Source organism: Tympanuchus pallidicinctus, unplaced genomic scaffold (assembly GCF_026119805.1).
Source record: "Tympanuchus pallidicinctus isolate F22 unplaced genomic scaffold, pur_lepc_1.0 scaffold23, whole genome shotgun sequence".
In the NCBI taxonomy this organism is placed as follows: Eukaryota; Metazoa; Chordata; class Aves; order Galliformes; family Phasianidae; genus Tympanuchus; species Tympanuchus pallidicinctus.
In genome coordinates this window covers 4,812,692-4,832,215 of record NW_026294740.1, presented here as the reverse complement: position 1 = coordinate 4,832,215, position 19,524 = coordinate 4,812,692, and the positions used below count along the sequence as shown (strand labels likewise).

General features: G+C 42.9%; 1 protein-coding gene across 1 annotated transcript in view; it reads right to left on the bottom strand.

Annotated features, from left to right (window-relative positions):
- Positions 1–527: 527 nt before the first annotated feature.
- FASN (fatty acid synthase) overlaps positions 528–19,524 on the bottom strand; it is a 36,141-nt gene continuing 17,144 nt past the window's right edge. The window contains exons 18-43 of the mRNA XM_052687907.1: positions 19,383–19,463; positions 19,106–19,291; positions 18,627–18,806; positions 18,198–18,401; positions 16,845–17,155; positions 16,309–16,698; positions 15,639–15,803; positions 15,284–15,402; positions 15,025–15,179; positions 14,426–14,629; positions 13,347–13,497; positions 12,671–12,849; positions 12,321–12,440; positions 12,053–12,175; positions 11,188–11,411; positions 10,710–10,908; positions 9,647–9,798; positions 9,099–9,190; positions 8,798–8,949; positions 8,284–8,523; positions 7,325–7,513; positions 6,583–6,810; positions 5,932–6,152; positions 5,235–5,333; positions 4,858–5,109; positions 528–3,692 (exon numbers count right to left, since the gene is read on the bottom strand). Coding sequence (XP_052543867.1) covers positions 3,555–3,692; positions 4,858–5,109; positions 5,235–5,333; positions 5,932–6,152; positions 6,583–6,810; positions 7,325–7,513; positions 8,284–8,523; positions 8,798–8,949; positions 9,099–9,190; positions 9,647–9,798; positions 10,710–10,908; positions 11,188–11,411; positions 12,053–12,175; positions 12,321–12,440; positions 12,671–12,849; positions 13,347–13,497; positions 14,426–14,629; positions 15,025–15,179; positions 15,284–15,402; positions 15,639–15,803; positions 16,309–16,698; positions 16,845–17,155; positions 18,198–18,401; positions 18,627–18,806; positions 19,106–19,291; positions 19,383–19,463 — 4,754 coding nt within the window. The 3' untranslated portion in view covers positions 528–3,554. The remainder of the gene's footprint in view (positions 3,693–4,857; positions 5,110–5,234; positions 5,334–5,931; positions 6,153–6,582; positions 6,811–7,324; positions 7,514–8,283; positions 8,524–8,797; positions 8,950–9,098; positions 9,191–9,646; positions 9,799–10,709; positions 10,909–11,187; positions 11,412–12,052; positions 12,176–12,320; positions 12,441–12,670; positions 12,850–13,346; positions 13,498–14,425; positions 14,630–15,024; positions 15,180–15,283; positions 15,403–15,638; positions 15,804–16,308; positions 16,699–16,844; positions 17,156–18,197; positions 18,402–18,626; positions 18,807–19,105; positions 19,292–19,382; positions 19,464–19,524) is intronic.

Below are 19,524 nucleotides of genomic sequence, written 5' to 3'. Positions count from 1 at the left end.
GTATAATGGAAAGCCACATGGTTGGTCAGGCAGGATCTGCTCTCAGGGAAGCCATGCTGGTTGTCTGATCTCACTGAACTAACTGCAGGAGAAACCATTTTTATTTTTTAAAGTTGCTTTCTCTGGCAAAAGAGCACCACTCCCTTCAGGAAGCTGACAGGACAAAGGCAAAGTAATAGCTCTGCTACTGATGACCATAAACACGTTTTTCTTTTTGCATGATGTTAGGCTACATTGCAGGTTTCAGGTTTACTGCCCAGCATTTCATAACAGCAACGTGTTTTTTCCTGAGCCCAAGTCAGGCTGCAGAGCAGCATAGGGGCACAGTCTCAAGGAAGAGCAGCATGGCGCAGAGAAGATGAAGAGGAGGATGGAACTCGAACAGCAGTTGACAGGAGACTCCCACTTCAGTTTCCACAATGAAGGGTAAATGTGAAGGACTTCTACCTTTGACCTCTCAACAAGTGACTCTTTGATTCTGCACGATGCTGCTATCTTTCTACCCATCGAGAAATAACGAGCAGTACCAGCGCTAATAAGGTTTTTATTTTTGGCACACTGTATTCAGCAGCCAGTTACATAATGGGTTACAGGGCAGCAGCTCAGTATTAGACAATTAGGGGGAAAACAAAACAAAACAACAACCTCCTGCCTTTCAAATAACAACCACAAGAACATTGAGAGCATAGAGGCTATAAGTAATTCTTGAGGAATTTCTATTACTAAACCAGTATCTTCAAGCTTTGCCTAGAAGAGACCATGCACATTTATGTTTATACAGAGAACTTGTACGACTCCTGATCGGACAGCTGCAACAGCATCAGTCCTTGATCCCTCCACACAGCCCATTCAGAACTGCACTGCCTTCCTTCAGAGCTGAGATGCTGGGTCAGAATCGTTAACACTTCATTTTAGTGCAGGACTATTGTATCTATTTTGTTAGAAGTTTTAAGCACTCTTTTTCTTTCTGGATGTTCAGTACAACCAAGGCAGATAGGATTCTTTCCCTCTTTTCGGGCTCACTACAGCTGCCAGTGGTAAAAACAAGAAGGTAAACAAAACAAAAACATGAAAAAAAAGGAAAAAAAAAAAAAAAAAAAAGAAAGAAAAAGGAAAAGATACTGGTCCCTGGTTGTTTTATTGAATGTGGTGTCGTATGCTAGGATGTGCACAGATAGAGCACAGGAGATGGAATGAAGTCCCCTGTTACGCATGTATGCCCAGTCCCTATAGCTACTGTTCAGCATCACATTCTCTGCAGCTGTAAGGCACCTCCCTGCACACACTGCCTGCCTCCTTGCACTGCCTCCTAACGCCTGACCACCATCCCTCACAGGTTAATAGCATGTGTTCCCATTGCCTGCTCAGCACTCTCAACGACCTTGAGGTAGATGCTATTAGTCCCATTTTACAGATGGGGAAACTGAGGCGGTGACATGAACCACTTGTACAAAACCACAACGATGGAGCCAGAATCAGAATTTTGAGAGTTTTCACTTCAATCTTTTGGGTATGGATGTGATTTGGTTGCATCTAAGGTACCAAAAAGCACGGCGATGAGGAGCCATGCTCCAGGATTATCTCAATTCTTCTTTCTTAATGTTATTTCTACAGACTCCAATCTGGTATCTTAGCAGCAGCCTTGGCTTTATATCAAGAAATGAGAGATTCCGAATGAAACTTGAGGATTAAAAGGATAGCAGTAGAGAATGAGACAAAAAGCCAACCAGTGATCAATTCTGTTTAATTCTAGGAAAGCCAAAAGAGGAAGAGACACTCTTCAGATTAAAAAAAAAAAAAGTAAAAACAAAACAAAACTTCTTCTAGAAATGCTTTAAGCTGACATTATGTTGTTTGTATTTCAGATTTCACAAAAGAAATACTTTATAAAACTAAAACCAGTTAACCCAGCCACTATCCACAGAGGGTTGTATAAGCAAGAGACGCTAGGTCAGAACCTGCACGAGGAACCAGTTGTTCCTCTCACTGGAATGCTCCTGAACTAACAGGATGCTTCACCAGGGGATGAATACAGAAAGAACCAGGGTTTACAGGAGTTCTGAGAGGCAGTGAAATGCCTCCTGGTTGGTACTTCATTGCTATTCAGGTCTCCTCTGTATCATAGGTGTAGCAAGGATTTACTGATTTTGGAAAAGACAGATCCAACATAGCAAAAGTCAGTCATTTTTAAATTGGATTTTATGCAAGTTTCCTTTAAAAAGGTACTGTATCTTAAAATCATGCCAAACTGTTTACTTAGCTAACTTATGTGGGATCTCCAGTCTCACTGCCAGAGGAAAATGCATACTCAAGGCTTAAGCAAGCCCTGTGCTAAATAAGATACACCGGGGCACTGGGTGGATGCTTCTATGTTTGCATGAACTTTGGTTATGGGAGAGCAAGGGTAGGAGGATTTGTACCGTTACCAATGGAGAACTCTATTCCCCTGACATCCCAGATGGTTGGATGGAGCAGCTGGAGGTGGGAAGGAAAAAAGGTGAAGCAATAGCTGTAATGCTTTACTGTTTCTGGTAATGCAAAGCACAGAAGCTTGCACAGATATCAACTAAGTACATCCCTAGGGACAGCTCTGCCTGCTTGTCCAGCCCAAGCTAAGGCTGTTCAATACAGTGGCATCTGTTGAACCATTCCCACCCTGCCCTCCACACCTCCCTCCTCACAAGAGTGGGTGATGGCAAGAACCCTTCACTTCCACCCTTCTGAGCAAGGCAGGGTGGGGAGCGAAACAAAAACACACACAAAAATCACTGATCAAAATTAGAAACACCACAACAAAAAAAATAAAAGAAAACACAAACAAAAATAAACTAAAAAAAAAAAAAAAGAAATGGGCTGTTCCATAGATGCACTTTGGTTTAACAAATGGGCGACCTCCCCTTGTGGAATAAACCTATCCCTCCAAAATGGATGTTTCCTTTTCTGATACCCACGATAAATTAAAACCAAGCAAGAAGTCTCTGATTTGACACAATAAATACTTAGAATATATCAAATTAAAAAAATATAGTTACAAAAGCCTCAATGGAATTCTCTTTCTGACCTAACTACAGACAGATTCTTCACAGACAACAAGTATCTCCGAAATCAGCTGCAGCTCCCCTCTCTGCTCACTGGGCTTGGTCAACAAGTGCTATCACTTACCCTTTGGAATACTGTTAAGACAAAACAATATAGAGCACAAGTCGTCTACTCCTAAATTTGCTTTTCATACTGCCAAAGCTGTAGGAAGCAACCATCGCTGGGGAACCCTCACAGCAATGCAGTGACAGAGTCACAGCACCGCAGCAACACGGACAGGGATACTGGGGAAAAAAACCAAAGCATAGAAAGGGAAAGAGGAGAAAGAACACGTGAAAGTCAGGAATGATGACTGAGAGAGAGGAAACAAAGAGACCAATCAAGTTCAGCTGGACTTCCCAGCTCTGGCAGCAGAGCAGATGAGATGTTGTTCAACAGGAAGAGTTCCTTGGGGTCTGTCATAACTAGGAATGTTGTTGGCATCTTCTTCACCATTGACAGTAAGTGAGCAGATGTTAACCTTCTCTGACACTGACACGTGGTTCTGCCAGTGAGCCGTGGATGATCCCAATGATTGATTCAACACCATCTCCCTCCAATAAGGTGCGGTGATCTCCTTCAATGACGTGGACCGATACTTTTCCATCACATACCTGCACAGACACAGAACACATCCACAGTTTAAAGCCATGTAGCTGCCTGGGCTCTGCCAGTCTGAGTTATTCATATTTTGCATCATCTTTAACAAATGCTTCTGAAAAACACAACCAGGTACATTCTAATAGATGTTTTACAGTAGTTGTGCCCAATCCATGAGTTTTACGTTTTTGTTGCCTTCTTTATTTTAATGTTTTAATTAAAAAAGAGTTTTGTTGCTTCTATCCATTAACTACATCTTATATACAACCCAAGACTATTCCTCTTCACTCAGTGTAGCCCAGGCACACCAAAAGGTTGGACACCCATATGAGCATTCAAATGTAAGCTGGGCAGGAAAACAACACCAACATGATACTAACAGGATAATTTACCTACTTTATCTATGAATGACTGAAGTAGATACCTATGTGCCCCTAGGACAACTAAACAACCCTCCATCTATCTTCCTCCCACCACCGTAACTCTTCCTCTAAGGGCATTATGGAACTTTTATCACATCCAGCTTGGAAGCAAGAGTAAATACAAGTCATAAGTTAGAAGGGGTGGGAGGTGCCAATATAACAAAGGTAATTTAGAAAACTGCTTACTGCAGACAGCAGGAAAAAGGAATGTGAGACACTTCCCCTTTTATCTAAGCAGGAGCTACAGAACAGCGACCTTATCTGGATACAGGCCAACAACCTACTTTTCATTTTTCTGGCCCACAGGGTACCCACAGACTGACTTCTACATGGTCCACAAAACATAACTAAGGAAAGCTGCTGCTGCTGTCAGAGGGCTGATACTCATTCTTTTAGGTCTGAACAAGCTTTTGGGGTCTGCGCTCAAATACCAGAGGCTCAAAGTTACTTTTGTCAACTTACACTCTTAACATCTTTATTACCCAAAATCTACTTAGGGAGATGCAAGAATTAGCTATAGAAAACAGATCATCCAATATAGAGGCTAGATCTCCCCTTGGCCCCTTCCTGATGGAAACCATCAGCTTAAGAATTAACTTTCCAGAAACTATTATCAGTGTGTCATAGCTGCAGAACAGTTACTTCTTTAACTTCAGTTTCATTCTTCTTCTCTCCCTAAGAGTGGTTTCCATGCTTTTCTTCTATTCCCCCACCTATCAGGAGACCCTCATCAGTCACCAGCAGATCTCACACTGACCTCTGAGAGTCTGTAGTCGCCACCCAGACCTTCTTCATACTCATTGTGAGTCTTTGCCCTCATCAGTGTCACGTTCCCATGATACTTGGACTCTGGTATATACTTGTCAGCAGCCTTCAGCTTGTGGTAAAAGGAAGCAGCAGCAAAGCTGAGTGCTTCACGATTGATGTTTTTATGAATCTGAGTTATAAGGTCTGCAGCAGCATTGACACGAGCCTCCAGATCTTCCAAAGGCAGAAGAATCTCCAACAACTGGAAATATTGAAAAAAAAAATTCCCCTTTAGTCTCGATATCTGGGCGTTAATCTCCATCAAACACATAAAAACCAGCACCCACAACCACACCCTTCCTGTGCAATATAAGAAAGAAGCATTACCTTATTGTATTCAATGCCTGTAAACTGCTGAACAAAGGCACACAGTGCTTCTGTCTCCAACGCAGCCTCATTTCCTTGGGTCAGCTTTGCTCTGTAGCTCTAAAAAAGAGAACAGTAAAACACTGTTGTGGGAGGGATACAGCTGAGCTTGAGTGGTAGATAAAAACAATTCCAGAATAAAGGACTTCGAACCGGAAAAGAAGAGGGGAAAGTGGGGGGGGGAGGAAAATAAATAAAAATAGAAACTAAACCTTGGACAAGATCCCTTGAGGACAGATTAGAAAGCACATCTAACAGGTAGCGAATGCCCAAAGACCAGGATCCCTTGGGCAGCATAATGAAAATGGAAAGGGAAGACCTAAGGAGGGTTTTCTAGCACATCTACTTCAGGATTTTGTCTTGCAGGCTCAAAAGGTCTTCCAGAAGACATTATTATTATTATTTACAATTGCAAGAGCAGAATGTGTGGGCCAGCCCTAGCTAGTTAACAAATAACACCCCCCACATGCCTCCAACCCCCAAGGGATCTTTAAGTGCCCACTGTCTACAGCTCTGTCCCATCTCCCCTGGCAAGAAAGGTCTTAGCTTTTTAGATGGTTCATATCCAGAACAGTAAGCTCACAGTAAGCATCCCACCCTCCCTGATGACACAGAACATTTTCCAAATGGAAGGTTGTATTTTAATTTTTTTTTTTACCTGAGTGTATGCTGCCACAAAGGAATGAGACCCATCAAAGAGGAATAAACTGTTCAGTGCATGGGAAGCATTTTGTTGTGCTTGCAGCTGGGAGCACATTTCAAAGGCTACGCAGGCACCAAAAGAGTATCCAGCAATGCGATAAGGTCCTTCAGGCTGTATCTGCTTCATGCAGTCAATGTAATAGGATGCCAGGCTCTGTATGCTGTCCAAGGGAGCAGCTAGAACATGAAAGCAAATTAGTCAGGTGAAACAGACACTAGCAGCGACAACTGCTTTCTCAAGAGCTCAGAAACATCCACATTATTTTAGAAGTAAGCTTCTCAATTATTGTGAGCAACTTTTATTTTAGACAAGTAACAGTTCTGCTTCCAGTTTTCAAAGATAGGAAGAAGGCCATGCATTGTTTCTTTCCTAAATGCTTACCTGCTCGAGTTACTCAATCTGTTTGTTCCATTTCCCCATACATAAGCTCTTCAGTCTAACCTAACTCTTCTCATTACCTGGGGTTGTTTGCCACAACACTGTATGGGTTGTGAGCACTGATGCTTGGTCCTCTGCATTTAAGGGTCTAGAAACAAAACTCCTATAAAGGAACTGAAGTTCAGACTGTTAGATATACAAATTCAAGATGCTGAAGAACTGAGATACCTTTTGTGCACTGGAGTCCATAGCAGGGCATATGAAGTTTGGAGGCAAGAGTGTAGAAGACTGCAATGGATCCCTCAATGGGGTGCACAAGGAAAAGAGGGCGTTCTGTGCTCTGAACTTCATTGAGACGGGTGATCGTTGGCCCTTCTGGATTCACCAGCAAGTTATTCAAATCCAGTTTTGGAGGCTCACCTGGGCCCATCTTCAATACTTGGGATGGCTTCAGTTCTTTGAAGGAAAGCACAGCAGACACAGTTAGTCATATAGGATCAGAGACTTGGTCATGTTGCCATAGCCCTCCAAGAGGTGCTGAGGACTGCTCTGTATTAGCCCACTGGCTCACTAAATCAAGGCACTGTCAGTTGTTCTGTGGCAGCTGTCCATGCTTTTGGCTTGCAGTAAACATGTCTAGAGTAATGGCCATAACATCAAGTAGAAGGTCTCCAGTCTCCAGAAGGTCTCCTGCACACAGCTATGTAAGAATACTCATGTAGGCAGATGCTATCCAGGCAGCACAACAGCTTTCACAGCCTTTCTTATATTCTTTACTGGAACTGATAGGCCTAACTTAACGTCACTACATTTTAGCAGAATGTTTGTCATATAAAGAAGCCTTTCAGCTATCATCAGACATCATTTCACTACTTGATAAAGGCTTATGTCACCAGAGATGAAAGCAACGGGTTCAGAGCTCAGTTGTTTGGACTCAGCTGATGGTAGCAACCCTAATCCAGACATCTACCTTCTGCTGCCCCAGACTTGGAGGACAGTTCACGCAGTTTGTTGATTGTAAGCAGTCGGATTTCTCTCATGGTCATAACGATGTCATAGTCTCTCTCCAGCGTCTGGCGCACCTCCACACCCATCAAGGAATCCAGGCCCAAGTCTGCTAAGGAGCTCTCAGCATTCAGACTGCTCACATCACGAACACCTGAGGAAAAAACAGCACACAAGACTTTTCAGCTCTAGATCTCCCTACAGCAATCTTCTCAGCTGTTCACTTTTTCCTTAAACATGAATAAAGCACAGCTACAGAGCAGATTTTGCTATTCAAGATCATCTAATGCTTTCAAAAATCACCTCTTCTACAATCCACATCTGATTTAGTATTTAGACTGTATGTTATATGTGCACAGCTTTGTGACAGGCAATATATCAGTCACAGCTACGTAGCAGTGAACACTGGCACTTCAGCTCTAGAAGTTCAGAACATCCAACTGGAGAAGTTTCACCTAAAGAGGCTGTAACTGAAGGCACAGTCCTACACCTAACAAGGTTTACCCTTTAGGCTGAACCAGTTTCCCTTCCCAGACCTCTTCCCAAGCTACCCATCATTCAGAGAGGACAAAATGTCACTGGCTGCTGCCCAGTCCTCTTCTACCTGGCACATGGCATAATGAGGGAAACAAACTTTTGGTCACTACTGGACACAGAATACTGGAATAGACAAACCTCCAGTCACACCCTAACACACAGTTCTCAGGTTCTCATGCAAACTGCTAAGGAAATGATCATACCAGCAGTATCTCCATGAGTGCTAAGGCAAAGGATGCTTCCAGAAACAAGCAGAGGCTGAGGTATACATCAGTCCTCACTTTCCACCCAGTGCAGGTTGGAAACACAATTCCCCTCACACCATACTGGAGCAAGAGCCCTTCTAAAATGAACACCAACTATGCAATTGCTAGACTTTGCATTTACCAAGGATATGAGCAACAGCTTCTACAAGATCCCGTTGACTTCCTCCTTCACTTTTCACAGAGACCTTCTCTGCTAGGACAAAACTGGACATGACAGGATGAGGTTGATTCAGGAACATATCAAGCACCTCCAGGCATGAGCTGATTTGCTGGAGAACAGTTCCCCCAATCACAACTTCTCTGTTTGCCATTGCCTTCAGGATGCCCACATCACCAATGGCTCCCCACTGGACTGCCAGGCCTGGAGGAGAAATCACAAGGAAGAACAAACACTAGGCAACTAATTTAAGCACACAGCACCAACAAAAGGGAGCTAAAAACAGCTAAGCGAAAGCCCACATTCCTCTAATATTATTTAAATAATCAGTTTTCATTTGCATCTGAATGATTCAAGGTTAACAGCTGCAACAGGAAACAGCTGTCATCACTCCGGACACAGATTCCTGGTGAGCTGGTTCTCCTCTGAATGTTTGGTAGGATAAGATTTTTCCCTGCAGTGAATGAAGTCATCTTACCTGGGAGTCCATCGTGATGCCGCTGCTCACAGATACGCTCCATGGCAGAATTAGCAAAGCCATAATTACTTTGCCCAGCATTTCCTCTTCCACAGCTTACAGAGGAGAATACAACAAAGTAGTCCAGGTCTGGGCACTTCTTACGAGTCACCCTTGGAATAGAACAAGTGACAGAGAAACCCATCAGGAAAACTGGGAACCACTTGTTGCTGTGGAAAGCCAATAAGACTAAAATATCCAAGACTGGTCAACTCAGTGACCACAAATGCAGCTCATATTTGTCCCTTCCACAGATACCTACCGGTCCAAATGAAGGGTGCCTGAATACTTGGGCTTGTTGACCTCCCAGAATAATTCTGGGGTCTGATTTTCAATCATGGCATCTTTAAGGACCTATCAGATGGGTTTAAAACAAAGAAATTGTATGAGTATCTCAGTTTCTGTTTAAGTTTATTACAGATACAAGAGAATATCACTACAAAATGCACTTTTCCAGTTTTCCAGCACAGATATATCCTGGATGTCACGAAATACAAGAAGGCCAACTCATCTATTGGTAAGCCTGTTCAGTGCTGCCACTGCAGTCTTCAACTGGTAAACTTGTTATAGGATTCTTCTTGTTCCCAGAGGCCAAGGGTAACATTCACTTTAACCCAAAACTGAGCTAGCTGGTCACATACTGTTGCTACCCAGATTAAGGGGCCAGATCCAAAAGCCTTCAGTCATAACCTCAGGCCAAAGCAAAACATCCTTTGAAACAGAGACACAACCTAAAACTGTACAAAAGTGGTAAAAGCCACTTTAATGTCTGCTGTCTCTTGCAAGTTTCTAAGCCTTACTGGCACTTACCACAGCCAAATTAAAGATGCCTCCAACTGGTCCAAGCTTCAAAGCTTCTTCTATCAAAAGCTGTGTTCCTTCTAGAGTTCCAACATCACTGGTAGAAACCAACACTTGGATTCCCAGCGCCTTCCATTCTCTGACACATTTGGCCTGGTAGCCTTAACAAACAAATATACATGTGGGATGAAGCACTCAAACCATCTCAACTCAAACCAGGGTCTGAATAGCTAAACAATCCCCAGTTCAGCTACAAGAGGAACACTGGGCAAAATCTGAATGGTGACAGAAACCACTCAAGTCTCAGAGCATCCTAAACAGATCACAAAGAAGACAAGAGATTCAGGAGAACAGGGTGGGAGAGCATGAGTGAACTTAAGACTTTATATACCAAGACAAGTGGCAAGATTAGAGCAAGACAGCAGGCAACAGTAGGACAACCAGAACTTGAGAGAGAAAATGATTTGAACTACGTTTGCAGAAGTTGTGAAATTGTGAACTTGCTAAAAGAAAAAAGAAATTTGTGAAGACAGAAGTTTTGTTATGGCTGAATTTCACCAAGGGAGCACTTAAGACTACCATTGATAAGAAATCTCAGTGCTGAGACTGCAATACTCAAAACTGAGTAAAAAAGTTTCTGGTGTTAATAGATAGCAGGGTATAGCTTTTGCTCCTTCAGATGCCTCATGTAAAAAGTGAGCAACCACACTCAATTTAAGGGAAAGAGCATCTTTAGCAACTCACTGCCACTGAACCCAGCAGCGATGTAGCTGGATACAGACTTCATAGAAGGAATAAAACTAAAAATTAAGACTGCAGAAAAGTATCCTAGGCAAGGGAGAAAAAGGCAAACATGGTTTGATAGACTTAAGTTGCATTAAAAAAGAAGAAAGAAGTAGCTAGAAAAAAAGAGGCAGACTTCAAAGATACTTCATCCCTTAGACTAAAATGAATCACAACTTGTTTGAAGTGAGTGAACACACACGAGGAAGGGAAAAGAATTATGAAGACACTGATAAAACACTTAGAAATTGAGAGAAACAAACTGAGGTCAACTGAGGTTTTTGCTTACCAGTTCGTATGCCAGAACGGGATGTCAGTACAAGCTTCTGTGCTCCTCTCTCAATCAGCCACTGTGCCAACTCAAGCCCAAATCCTCCTAGGCCCCCTGTGATGATGTAGGACTTGGTAGGTGGGCAGGAAGTTCGGGAGATGGCAGAAAGCTTTACTGGTTCAGACCTTAAAGGATATTGCTTCTCCTCCTCTTGGATCTTCCAGAACAAAGCAAATAAACAAAAAACAACACCAAAAAACACATTAAAATTGGATGCACAAACACATCCTGTCTTCCCACATGCAGCTATGCTCCTCCAGTCAACAGGGGATCAAACTTGTTTCAGAGTGACAGACCTGACAACGCTATACATGCCACAGTGTCAGCAGCAAAAGCTGTAAGCCCATGCTGTTACACAACTTCAAGTTTAACTGGATCAAAACACCCAATACAGAGGATGACAGGCATCAGGGAATCAACACCCTTATCTCGTTACCTTGATCATAACTTTGCCAATATGTTTTCCTTGCGCCATGAACCTGAAGGCAGCTTCTACTTCTTCTTTACCAAAGACTGTGCTTTTCAGGGGCTTTACCACACCATCTTTTATGCCTTTTGTCAACAGCTCTGATACCACCTCCCACTCTTGGTTTCCTTCCTCAAAGATTGAATCCAGCAGGATTCCATGGAACGCCACATTCTTGAGGAAAAGAGCCATTCCTGGAAAAAGCAACATCATTACCACCTGGTGCTGCTGCCATCTCAAGACAGAATCCATCTTCTTTAGGAACATTTTTTGTACAAGTCAACAGTATAAAACTGAGGAGCAAAGCAGTTACTGCTTGCTAGACAACTCATTCTTGCATATACTCTCTAAAGGCTATATTAGTTAGGCTGCTCTCTTACGAGTGGACTAATTTAACAGCAACTCCACCTACAAGAACTTCGTCAACAGGACAAGCTATGACATGGTCATTTTGATATTAAAAAGGATGTTTTGCAATACAGTGACAGCTGAGTCAGAGGGACAGAGGAGCCAGAATCCCACGTACATCCTGTCCTTCTACACAAACTCTTCTTCACAAGAAACTTTTACTGATGCTAGACTTTTTTTTTTTTTTTTTTTTAATTTATTTACAATAAAAAGGGAGACTGTCAACATTTGGTGCATACAATCCTCCCACAAACTGTTGGTGATAAAAACAAATTTTTGCAACGATGCATTTAACACGCAGCTTTCACAAAACAAATGTTCCAGCTCTAAGATTTTCTCAATTTGAAGATTAGTCTGTATTATGATAGGTTGTGCTTTGCTGCTTGCTTAAGCATAAGGAGACTGATTTCCTGAAGCCCCATCTTACCAAGCTGACTGTTGTTTGATAGATCAAATTTGCCTATTTCCAAGAAGCGCCCATGTTGAGCAAGACAACGCAAACTGGCCTGGAGCTTCTCTTCTGCCAAGGAATTTAACACAAGGTTGACACCTGTAGTGAAAGGAGAAGAAACTGTTTAAGAAACTCACTCTTTTGAGAGCCAACCCATTTTCTATCAAGCCATTTTGTCATCAGGCATTACAACTGCATAACATGACGTAGCTGAGTAAGAAGGCAAAATACTCCTCCAACTAACCTTTCCCATTGGTAACTCGCAGTATATGTTGCTCAAAGGTTGTATTTCGGGAGCTGGCAAAGCTGTTAGCATCCAGCTGTGGGAACCTTGCTTGGAGATACTCACGTTTCTCAGCAGAGCCTGGAAGAGGAAGACATAAAATGACAGCTGAACAATGGCAGTACTCTCAAGTTAATTCTTCAGTGATAAAAACAACAGGGGAAGATGTGCAGCCTGAGCAACCACTTCATTCAAAGGTTTCAAGCTCTCAATGTGTCAAACCTCGGGACAAAGGGTGCTCATGTACAGGACAGAGGAATGACCAGAAATAATTAAGTCTTACAGTTGTAGATTAGATCCTCAGTACTCACCTACAGTAGCAAAAACACGGCAGCCCATGCTCAGAGCAATGGCAATGGCTGCTTGGCCCACGCCTCCTGAGCCAGAGTGAATGAGGACACTCTCCCCCTTCTTCATACCACCTCGAACCACCAAAGCATAATAAGCAGTGGCATAAACCACAGGCACTGAAGCTGCTTCTTCCAGAGTCCTAAGAAACAAAGCAAAGGGGAGAAGACATCTTCAGCCTTGGAAAACCTAACAGATTCCCTTGATAAAGTTTGCTTTTCAGAAATATGAAGGTTTAATCTGCCAAGATGGACCAGAAAGTATAAAGGGTTCTCAGTCATAGAGCTGACTGCCACAGTGGCCACATAGTGCTAAGGGCCTTTTCTTCTGCAGGAATATTTTACTAACACAGTAAATCAGTAACACATCCAACACAAAAACCTTTGCTTATCCAGAAAGAGCCAAAAGCACAAGAAATAGATGGAAAAAAACAGTGCAAATCATTGCACAAAACAACACAAAAAACAGTGCCGCAGTCAATCAGATGATTGAGCCAAATCTCACAGCTGCTCATGAGACCAAAGTTCATATAATTTCCCAGAGTGAGATCTTCACATCTTCACGTCAGACCAGGGTTGTCACCAGCCTCAAGCAGCAAGGCAAAACTTATCCACATACATAAAACAGAAGCTAACCTACCAGTTTTCAGGCACTTCCCATAGAAACCTCTTGTCACAGTCCACCACTGTAGCCAGCCCTTTTGCTGGCAGCAATCCCATCACTCTCCTTCCAGCCAGGTCCCGTCCTGAGAACTCCATGCCCAGCATGCACTGCTGCAACGTCCAGTTACCTACAAGAAGGTAAAGGTCTTTTATCAAGGAAAACTTCTCTTCTAAAATCCTTTGGACAAGAATTTCCTAAAATAACAGCCCTTGAAATCCAGAATCCTAGAGACAGAAAGAGCCAGAATTTATCTGTTATGTACAAAGATCATTAGTTACCACAGTTAATTTCTCATTAAAGAGAGCAGCAAAAAAGGACTGAATCTCTTACTCTCTACCCTTAACAACACTGCTTTAGTTTCCAGCTTTCATCTGAGAAATCCAATCGAAATATCCTGCTCCAGCATTTTTGTTGCTCTTTGGAAATACATAAATAAGCATTAACTAGAAAGGACAAACACAGAAAATAGCTTTACAGCAAAACCTTTTCTTCTGTGTTTTAAGTACAGCCTGATCTCACTCATGAAGGGAAACCCAGTCCTAATCAAGTAGCTCATATAAGAGTCTTACTTTTTTTGGCTTGTATTTAAACAAGCATTAAAACCATTAAACAAGGCTTAGAACCATTTTGCAGACACTACACAAATCCTTACAAGATCAGTCTCCAGTCTGCAGACAGGAGATCCTACACCTTGCCCTTTCTTTCCCTAAAAGCAAAGTATGTCCTGCAGATGCCAACTTCCTCAGCTCAGCACGTATCTCACCCATCACCGGAATTTCCATCAGGATGTTTCACCTCACACTTGATATCTATGCAATGGGGTTAATAATCTTTCCTCCCAGCAAACGTTCAATGACTCTGCCACGTGAGAGGTGGGGCCATAACTGAAGTAGCACTTGCAAGTCCTTGTGTGTGATCCTGAAGCAAAGCCTATATACTTCCTCTCCTAAAGTGTACTTTCTTGCTAAATAAAACCTGATAAATACTTTAGCCAGTGCATAATCAGAATTACTGAAGTTACATGAATGAATTCTTCCAGGCTAATCATAACCCACCAGGGATAGCATCTGGAGAAAGCTTTCCTGTTGCCAGCATAATGTCCCGGAAATTCAGAGATGCATAGTAAACTTTGCAGAGCTGAACATTCGGATTTGTGGTTTGGAAATGACGGAGTGGGGAAACAATCCAACGAAGGGAAGAGAGATCTCCACGAGTCAACACGTTTATATAAGCATATTCTGTCAGCTCCTGAGGCTGAGCTGCAGAAGGAAGAACAGGAAGAACTCAGACTTTGCACACATTGACACACGCGCACCCTTTCCAGAATTAATAATCTCCTTTCATCATTGCTACCCTCTCCTCTATTTGCTCTCCACAAATCCCATTCTTACCCTGCAATTCTACCCATATCCTAAGTACTTCACCCCTCCTCCTGGTACCAGAGCATGTTATTGTTCAGTCTGAGTCGGAACAGAAGAATTTCAAGTTATCCTTTATTATTAACGGTTGGACTGCATGATTTTTAGGTCTTTTCCAACCTTGGTGATTCTATGATCCTATGATTATTATTAACAGTTTAAAAATGTGAAACAATAGCTACTCATATCTAGAGTCTGTTCCTCTAGGCCCTGCAAGTGATCCTCAAAGAAGGTACCTTGCTGCAACGGGAGATGCCTGAAGGAACCCCACTTTCCATCACGATACACATTCATCACCAGATCTCTCTGAATCATCTTCTGCATCTCCAGGGAAGAAAGACTTGTGGGTGGGACAGCTGATGAAGGGCTCAAGTTGGAGACGAACACACACCTAGAGACCAAGAGTTGACATTTCACTTTGTTTTGTCGCGAGCCTGAAAAGAACCTAACAAAACATCTCGTCTCCAAGTGTGACCCGTGGGCATGATTTCATACCTGATTCTGTGGCCTTCTGCTTCCAGGCGAAGGCAGTTCACCATACCCAAAATTCCAGAGTTCCCACAGTTGGTGGCAGTCAACCACACAGGCTGCTCTGATGAGTTGGCCAAGATCTCCTACAGGACAAATTCCAGATTGTTTTACATGGAACCACAAAAGGAAATGTCCCTTGTATCCTCAAGACAGAGATGAAAAGGTTGTATTTCAAGCCAAAACAACTGAACAAACACAAACTCTTTTTCCTCCTTCCCTCCCACCATCTCCTTCTCTCCCCTCATAACACTGCTAAATTAAATCTCATTGAAGTGTAAAGATTTGGAAAGCCAAATATCCCAAACACACAAATTCTCACCTTTAAGGAGTCAACCCACTTATAATGAGTGTCATCTACTGGCAGAAAAATGGGTGTTTTGGCAGGGGATTGCCGTCGACACAGGAAAATAACTGAGCCAAAGAAAGATCTCTTCATTGCAACCAGATTCAGTGAGGCCTTGCTGAATAACTCCTCCCACTGTGCCTGTCAGATCAAGTACAACCCGAATTAACAGAAAAGTAAAAAACAGAATCAATTAAAACTACAAGTCACCACCTGTACTCCATGCTGAGTCTCCCCCAAAACCACTTCACCAAAAATAACAGGCCATCCAAACTTCTTCTACTTGCTGACATCCTGACATCAGTTTTGTTCTGCCTCAGCACAAATATGTATTTGATTTGCATTAGACTATTTTATGCTGTGTCTGAACTATTCCTTCCTCCCTGAAATATCCTCAGAATGCAGTAGAACTAGCATCCCTAAGTCCTGGCTAGAATACCAGTCTTACAAACAAGCAGATACTCAAAAAAACAGAATAGTAATCATTCTGTCAAACTCCACACAGGATTTGAATGTATTGCTTTCATATATTCCTACAGAGAGTCTCAAAGTAAAGCAACATCTTAACATCTATCAAAACAAAGCATGCAAGCAGTAGACTCCAGACTAAGCACTGAGAAAGTATTTGAGCTTGCAGGTCATTTACCTGTGACAGGAAGCCGTGCTTCTGCTGTAGGTCTGGACTTGTAAGAAAGCTGACAATTTCTCCAAGAGTTTCCTCTTTAAGAAGGGTGTGCAGCAAAACAAACCCTCCTTCTTTCACTGCAGCTGCTAAGTTAGAGATGATTTCAGTTGTGTTCTCTAGAACACTTGTTGAACAGTTGCATACTGCCAGGTCAGCATTGGTCAGATTTCCAGAGGGGAGGCTAGAGGGATCCCACTGGCTAAAGGAGATTCCAGCATCATGTAGCTCAGTTTCATTAGCTGAAAGAGCTTCAGGAGTGCAGTCAGTGGCAACATACTCCAGCTGCAACAGGGGCTGAGTATTCAGAATACTTGGGACACGAGAAAACAGACGTCCACTTCCTGCCAGAGCCTATGAGAAGGAAAAGATAGGGAGAGAGGAAATCAAGTTAAAAATGAACAGTATTCAGAATTATCACTGGAACAACAGAAGTAATATTAAGTTACTGGGAGGCCTGAAAACTTCAGGTGTGGTCCCATCCCAGGCTTTCAGCTAACCTCCACTATTTTCATCCTGTGACTGGTTGTGTTCTCCTTTGCCACGTCTAGGCAGGTCTTCAACTCTGAAGAATCCAGCAAGCCATTGAGAAGGGGATCATCCTGGAGGTGCATCTTCTCCTGAGTCACAATCTGTTCCAGCTCAGAATGTAGGTTTCCGTTCAGTTCCAGACGGCAGATTTCAGTAAGTATATGCTGAAGGCCCTTCTGTGTGGGTGGGGACCCTGCAGCAGCACCTTTGGTTTCTAGGCCATGGATAACCAGTTTGACACCATGCAGTGCCATCTTAGCTTGTAACTTCTGGATCAGGCCTGCAGAATAGAAGAAAATAAAGGAGGAGTCACATTTCAGACAATTCTTTACCTCTTCCCAAGGAGAGTGTCTCCCCCTGCTTTTGTTCAGCTGATAAGCAGCACAAGGCACAGCACCTTGTATCACCAGCCTAGCCACAAAGACACAGTGCATGTCTCTGCACCTTCTCATAATCACAGATCACACAGCAGCTGCAGCCCCCAGACAAGCAGGCTAATGCCAAGGCAATCTAAACTACACAAGAAAAGGCTCCATCTAAAAGAAAGCATCTAACAGAAAGTCTCTGATGGGTGAGAGCTTTAGGCAGCTGTGGAGGAAAATACCGAGTTTCCACAGATGCTAAAGTCAGAAGATGATTTCTGGCTTTATAAACAGATGAAAAAAACCAGCTCATATTGAATGAGATCAGCAACAAAGATACACTTCAGAAGGTGATAAGCAGGGAACAGCAGATGTTTCCCCATCCAAAGAGCACTGTTCTATGCTACTGGTTTCAGAACAGATTCAGAATCTTCGATTCTGTTCTTGTGGCAAACGCAACTTTCTTCAGCACGTCTCACCAGAACACTTTTCCTCCTGGGGTATACTCTTGTGCTTATAACTAAATGGGAACAGACATGTCATCTGAGCCATCTCTGCAAATAATAGGAAAAACAAACACAAAAGAAAGCCAAAAACTTGAGGAAATAGGCTTTCTTCACAACACTTGAAGTAAGACAGGATTTCTCCATAAAGGAGCTCCATAAAGGAACTGATTTCTGCCTCTCTGCTTATAGAGAGGGTTCTGCCATCTGACACACTGACTGATACAGAAGGGTGGATGCCCATGTGCATCAGCTTTACATTCCAGAGGTACCTGAGGCAGAAGCAACTTTTAAGTTTCCAGCAAGCATGCAGACATTGGGCTCTTCACGGAGTCTCATACAGAGATCAACACTATTTCTTAAGTGTTCTAAGTATTGAAATGATATGAACAGATTCTCTCAAATCTGGCAGGCTGGAAGATTCCCCTAGTGTGAAAACAAACCAACCCCATCCTACCTTTGCAGTGCTCCAGGTAGGCATGAAGCTGGGTACTGGAAGACAAGCAGTCACTCTCAATATAGGGAACAAAGGAGAATTTTTCCAGAGTGGGAGAGATCCGCTCCTGTTGTCGCCGTGGTGCCACAGAGGCATGAAGTCCATTGATCTGAACACCTCCTGCTTTGAGGCTATCAAGACAGCAGTCAACAACAACATCAAAAGCTGAAAGACAGGAAATAAAGGTAAGTTTGCATCAAACAGTCTAAGGACTTTATTCTGGGTGATCATATAAACAGCAGGTGCTACATCAGACTGTCGCAGAGGGATCTGTAGAAAAGGTTGGAGAAGAAGAGGGGCACCTACAGTCCATCCTACTTATTAGGAATTCATACATTCACACACAGCACTTGAAGCAATGGCTAAAAGCCCAAGCACAGAAGACATTACCCTCTATGTTGTCCTGGTACTGGTACACCTGCTCCTGATGAAGCACAGGGTCAATATACACCGAGCGAATCCTGGTGGGCAAGCGGAGGCTGCGCCCAGTCTCTGCTAAGACTATCAAGTGTAGCAGGGTGTCAAGGAAGGTGACCCAGTTTCCATTCCACAGAATCTTCCCTGCACTTCCTGCAGAAAAAGAAGGGGAAGCCTGTGATTTCATTATTCAATAGATGTGGGAAGCTACTGCTTAACTGCAGTCTGCTGTATGCACCCAGCTTCCCCTGAAAACTCCCATAATCAGTTCTACATTGGAAATAACAGCTTTCCTAATGCCCTGTCAAACATTTAACTGCTCTCCATTATCACACTAAAAATATAACTACTCCATGAAGCATAGTTAGGTGGATGATTAACACAAAAAGACCAAATATTCCTCGCTACACAGTAATCCTGTTCAATCCTTCTTCAACAAAAAGTAATTTCACCTTCACTGTTGCATTCCAAAACACCCTGAAAAGTTGGTCCATAGTTATATCCACGAAGATGCAGCTCTTGGTAAACATCTTCCATCAAGAGGCCAGACTTCTCAGTGACGTTTACTTGACTCTGAAAGTCAGCCAGCTGGTTATGAAAGTTCTTCAGAGCATCATTTTCCAGGAGGGAGATCTTCCCTGACGGGCACAGTAGCAAGAATAAGAATCAGTGTCCATACATAATGGATTTGAGCAGTCCAAAGCATGAACACACACTTCTTTCACTTACCACTCACAGCCAAGTTCCCGTTCCCTGACACTTCAAAGCTGTGAGAAGCAGGCATGATTCGTACTTCCAGCTGTGTCGATCCTGCAAGAAACATTGAGGAAGACAGTACTGTGAGGTCATTCACTTCCTCCATTCTCCAGCA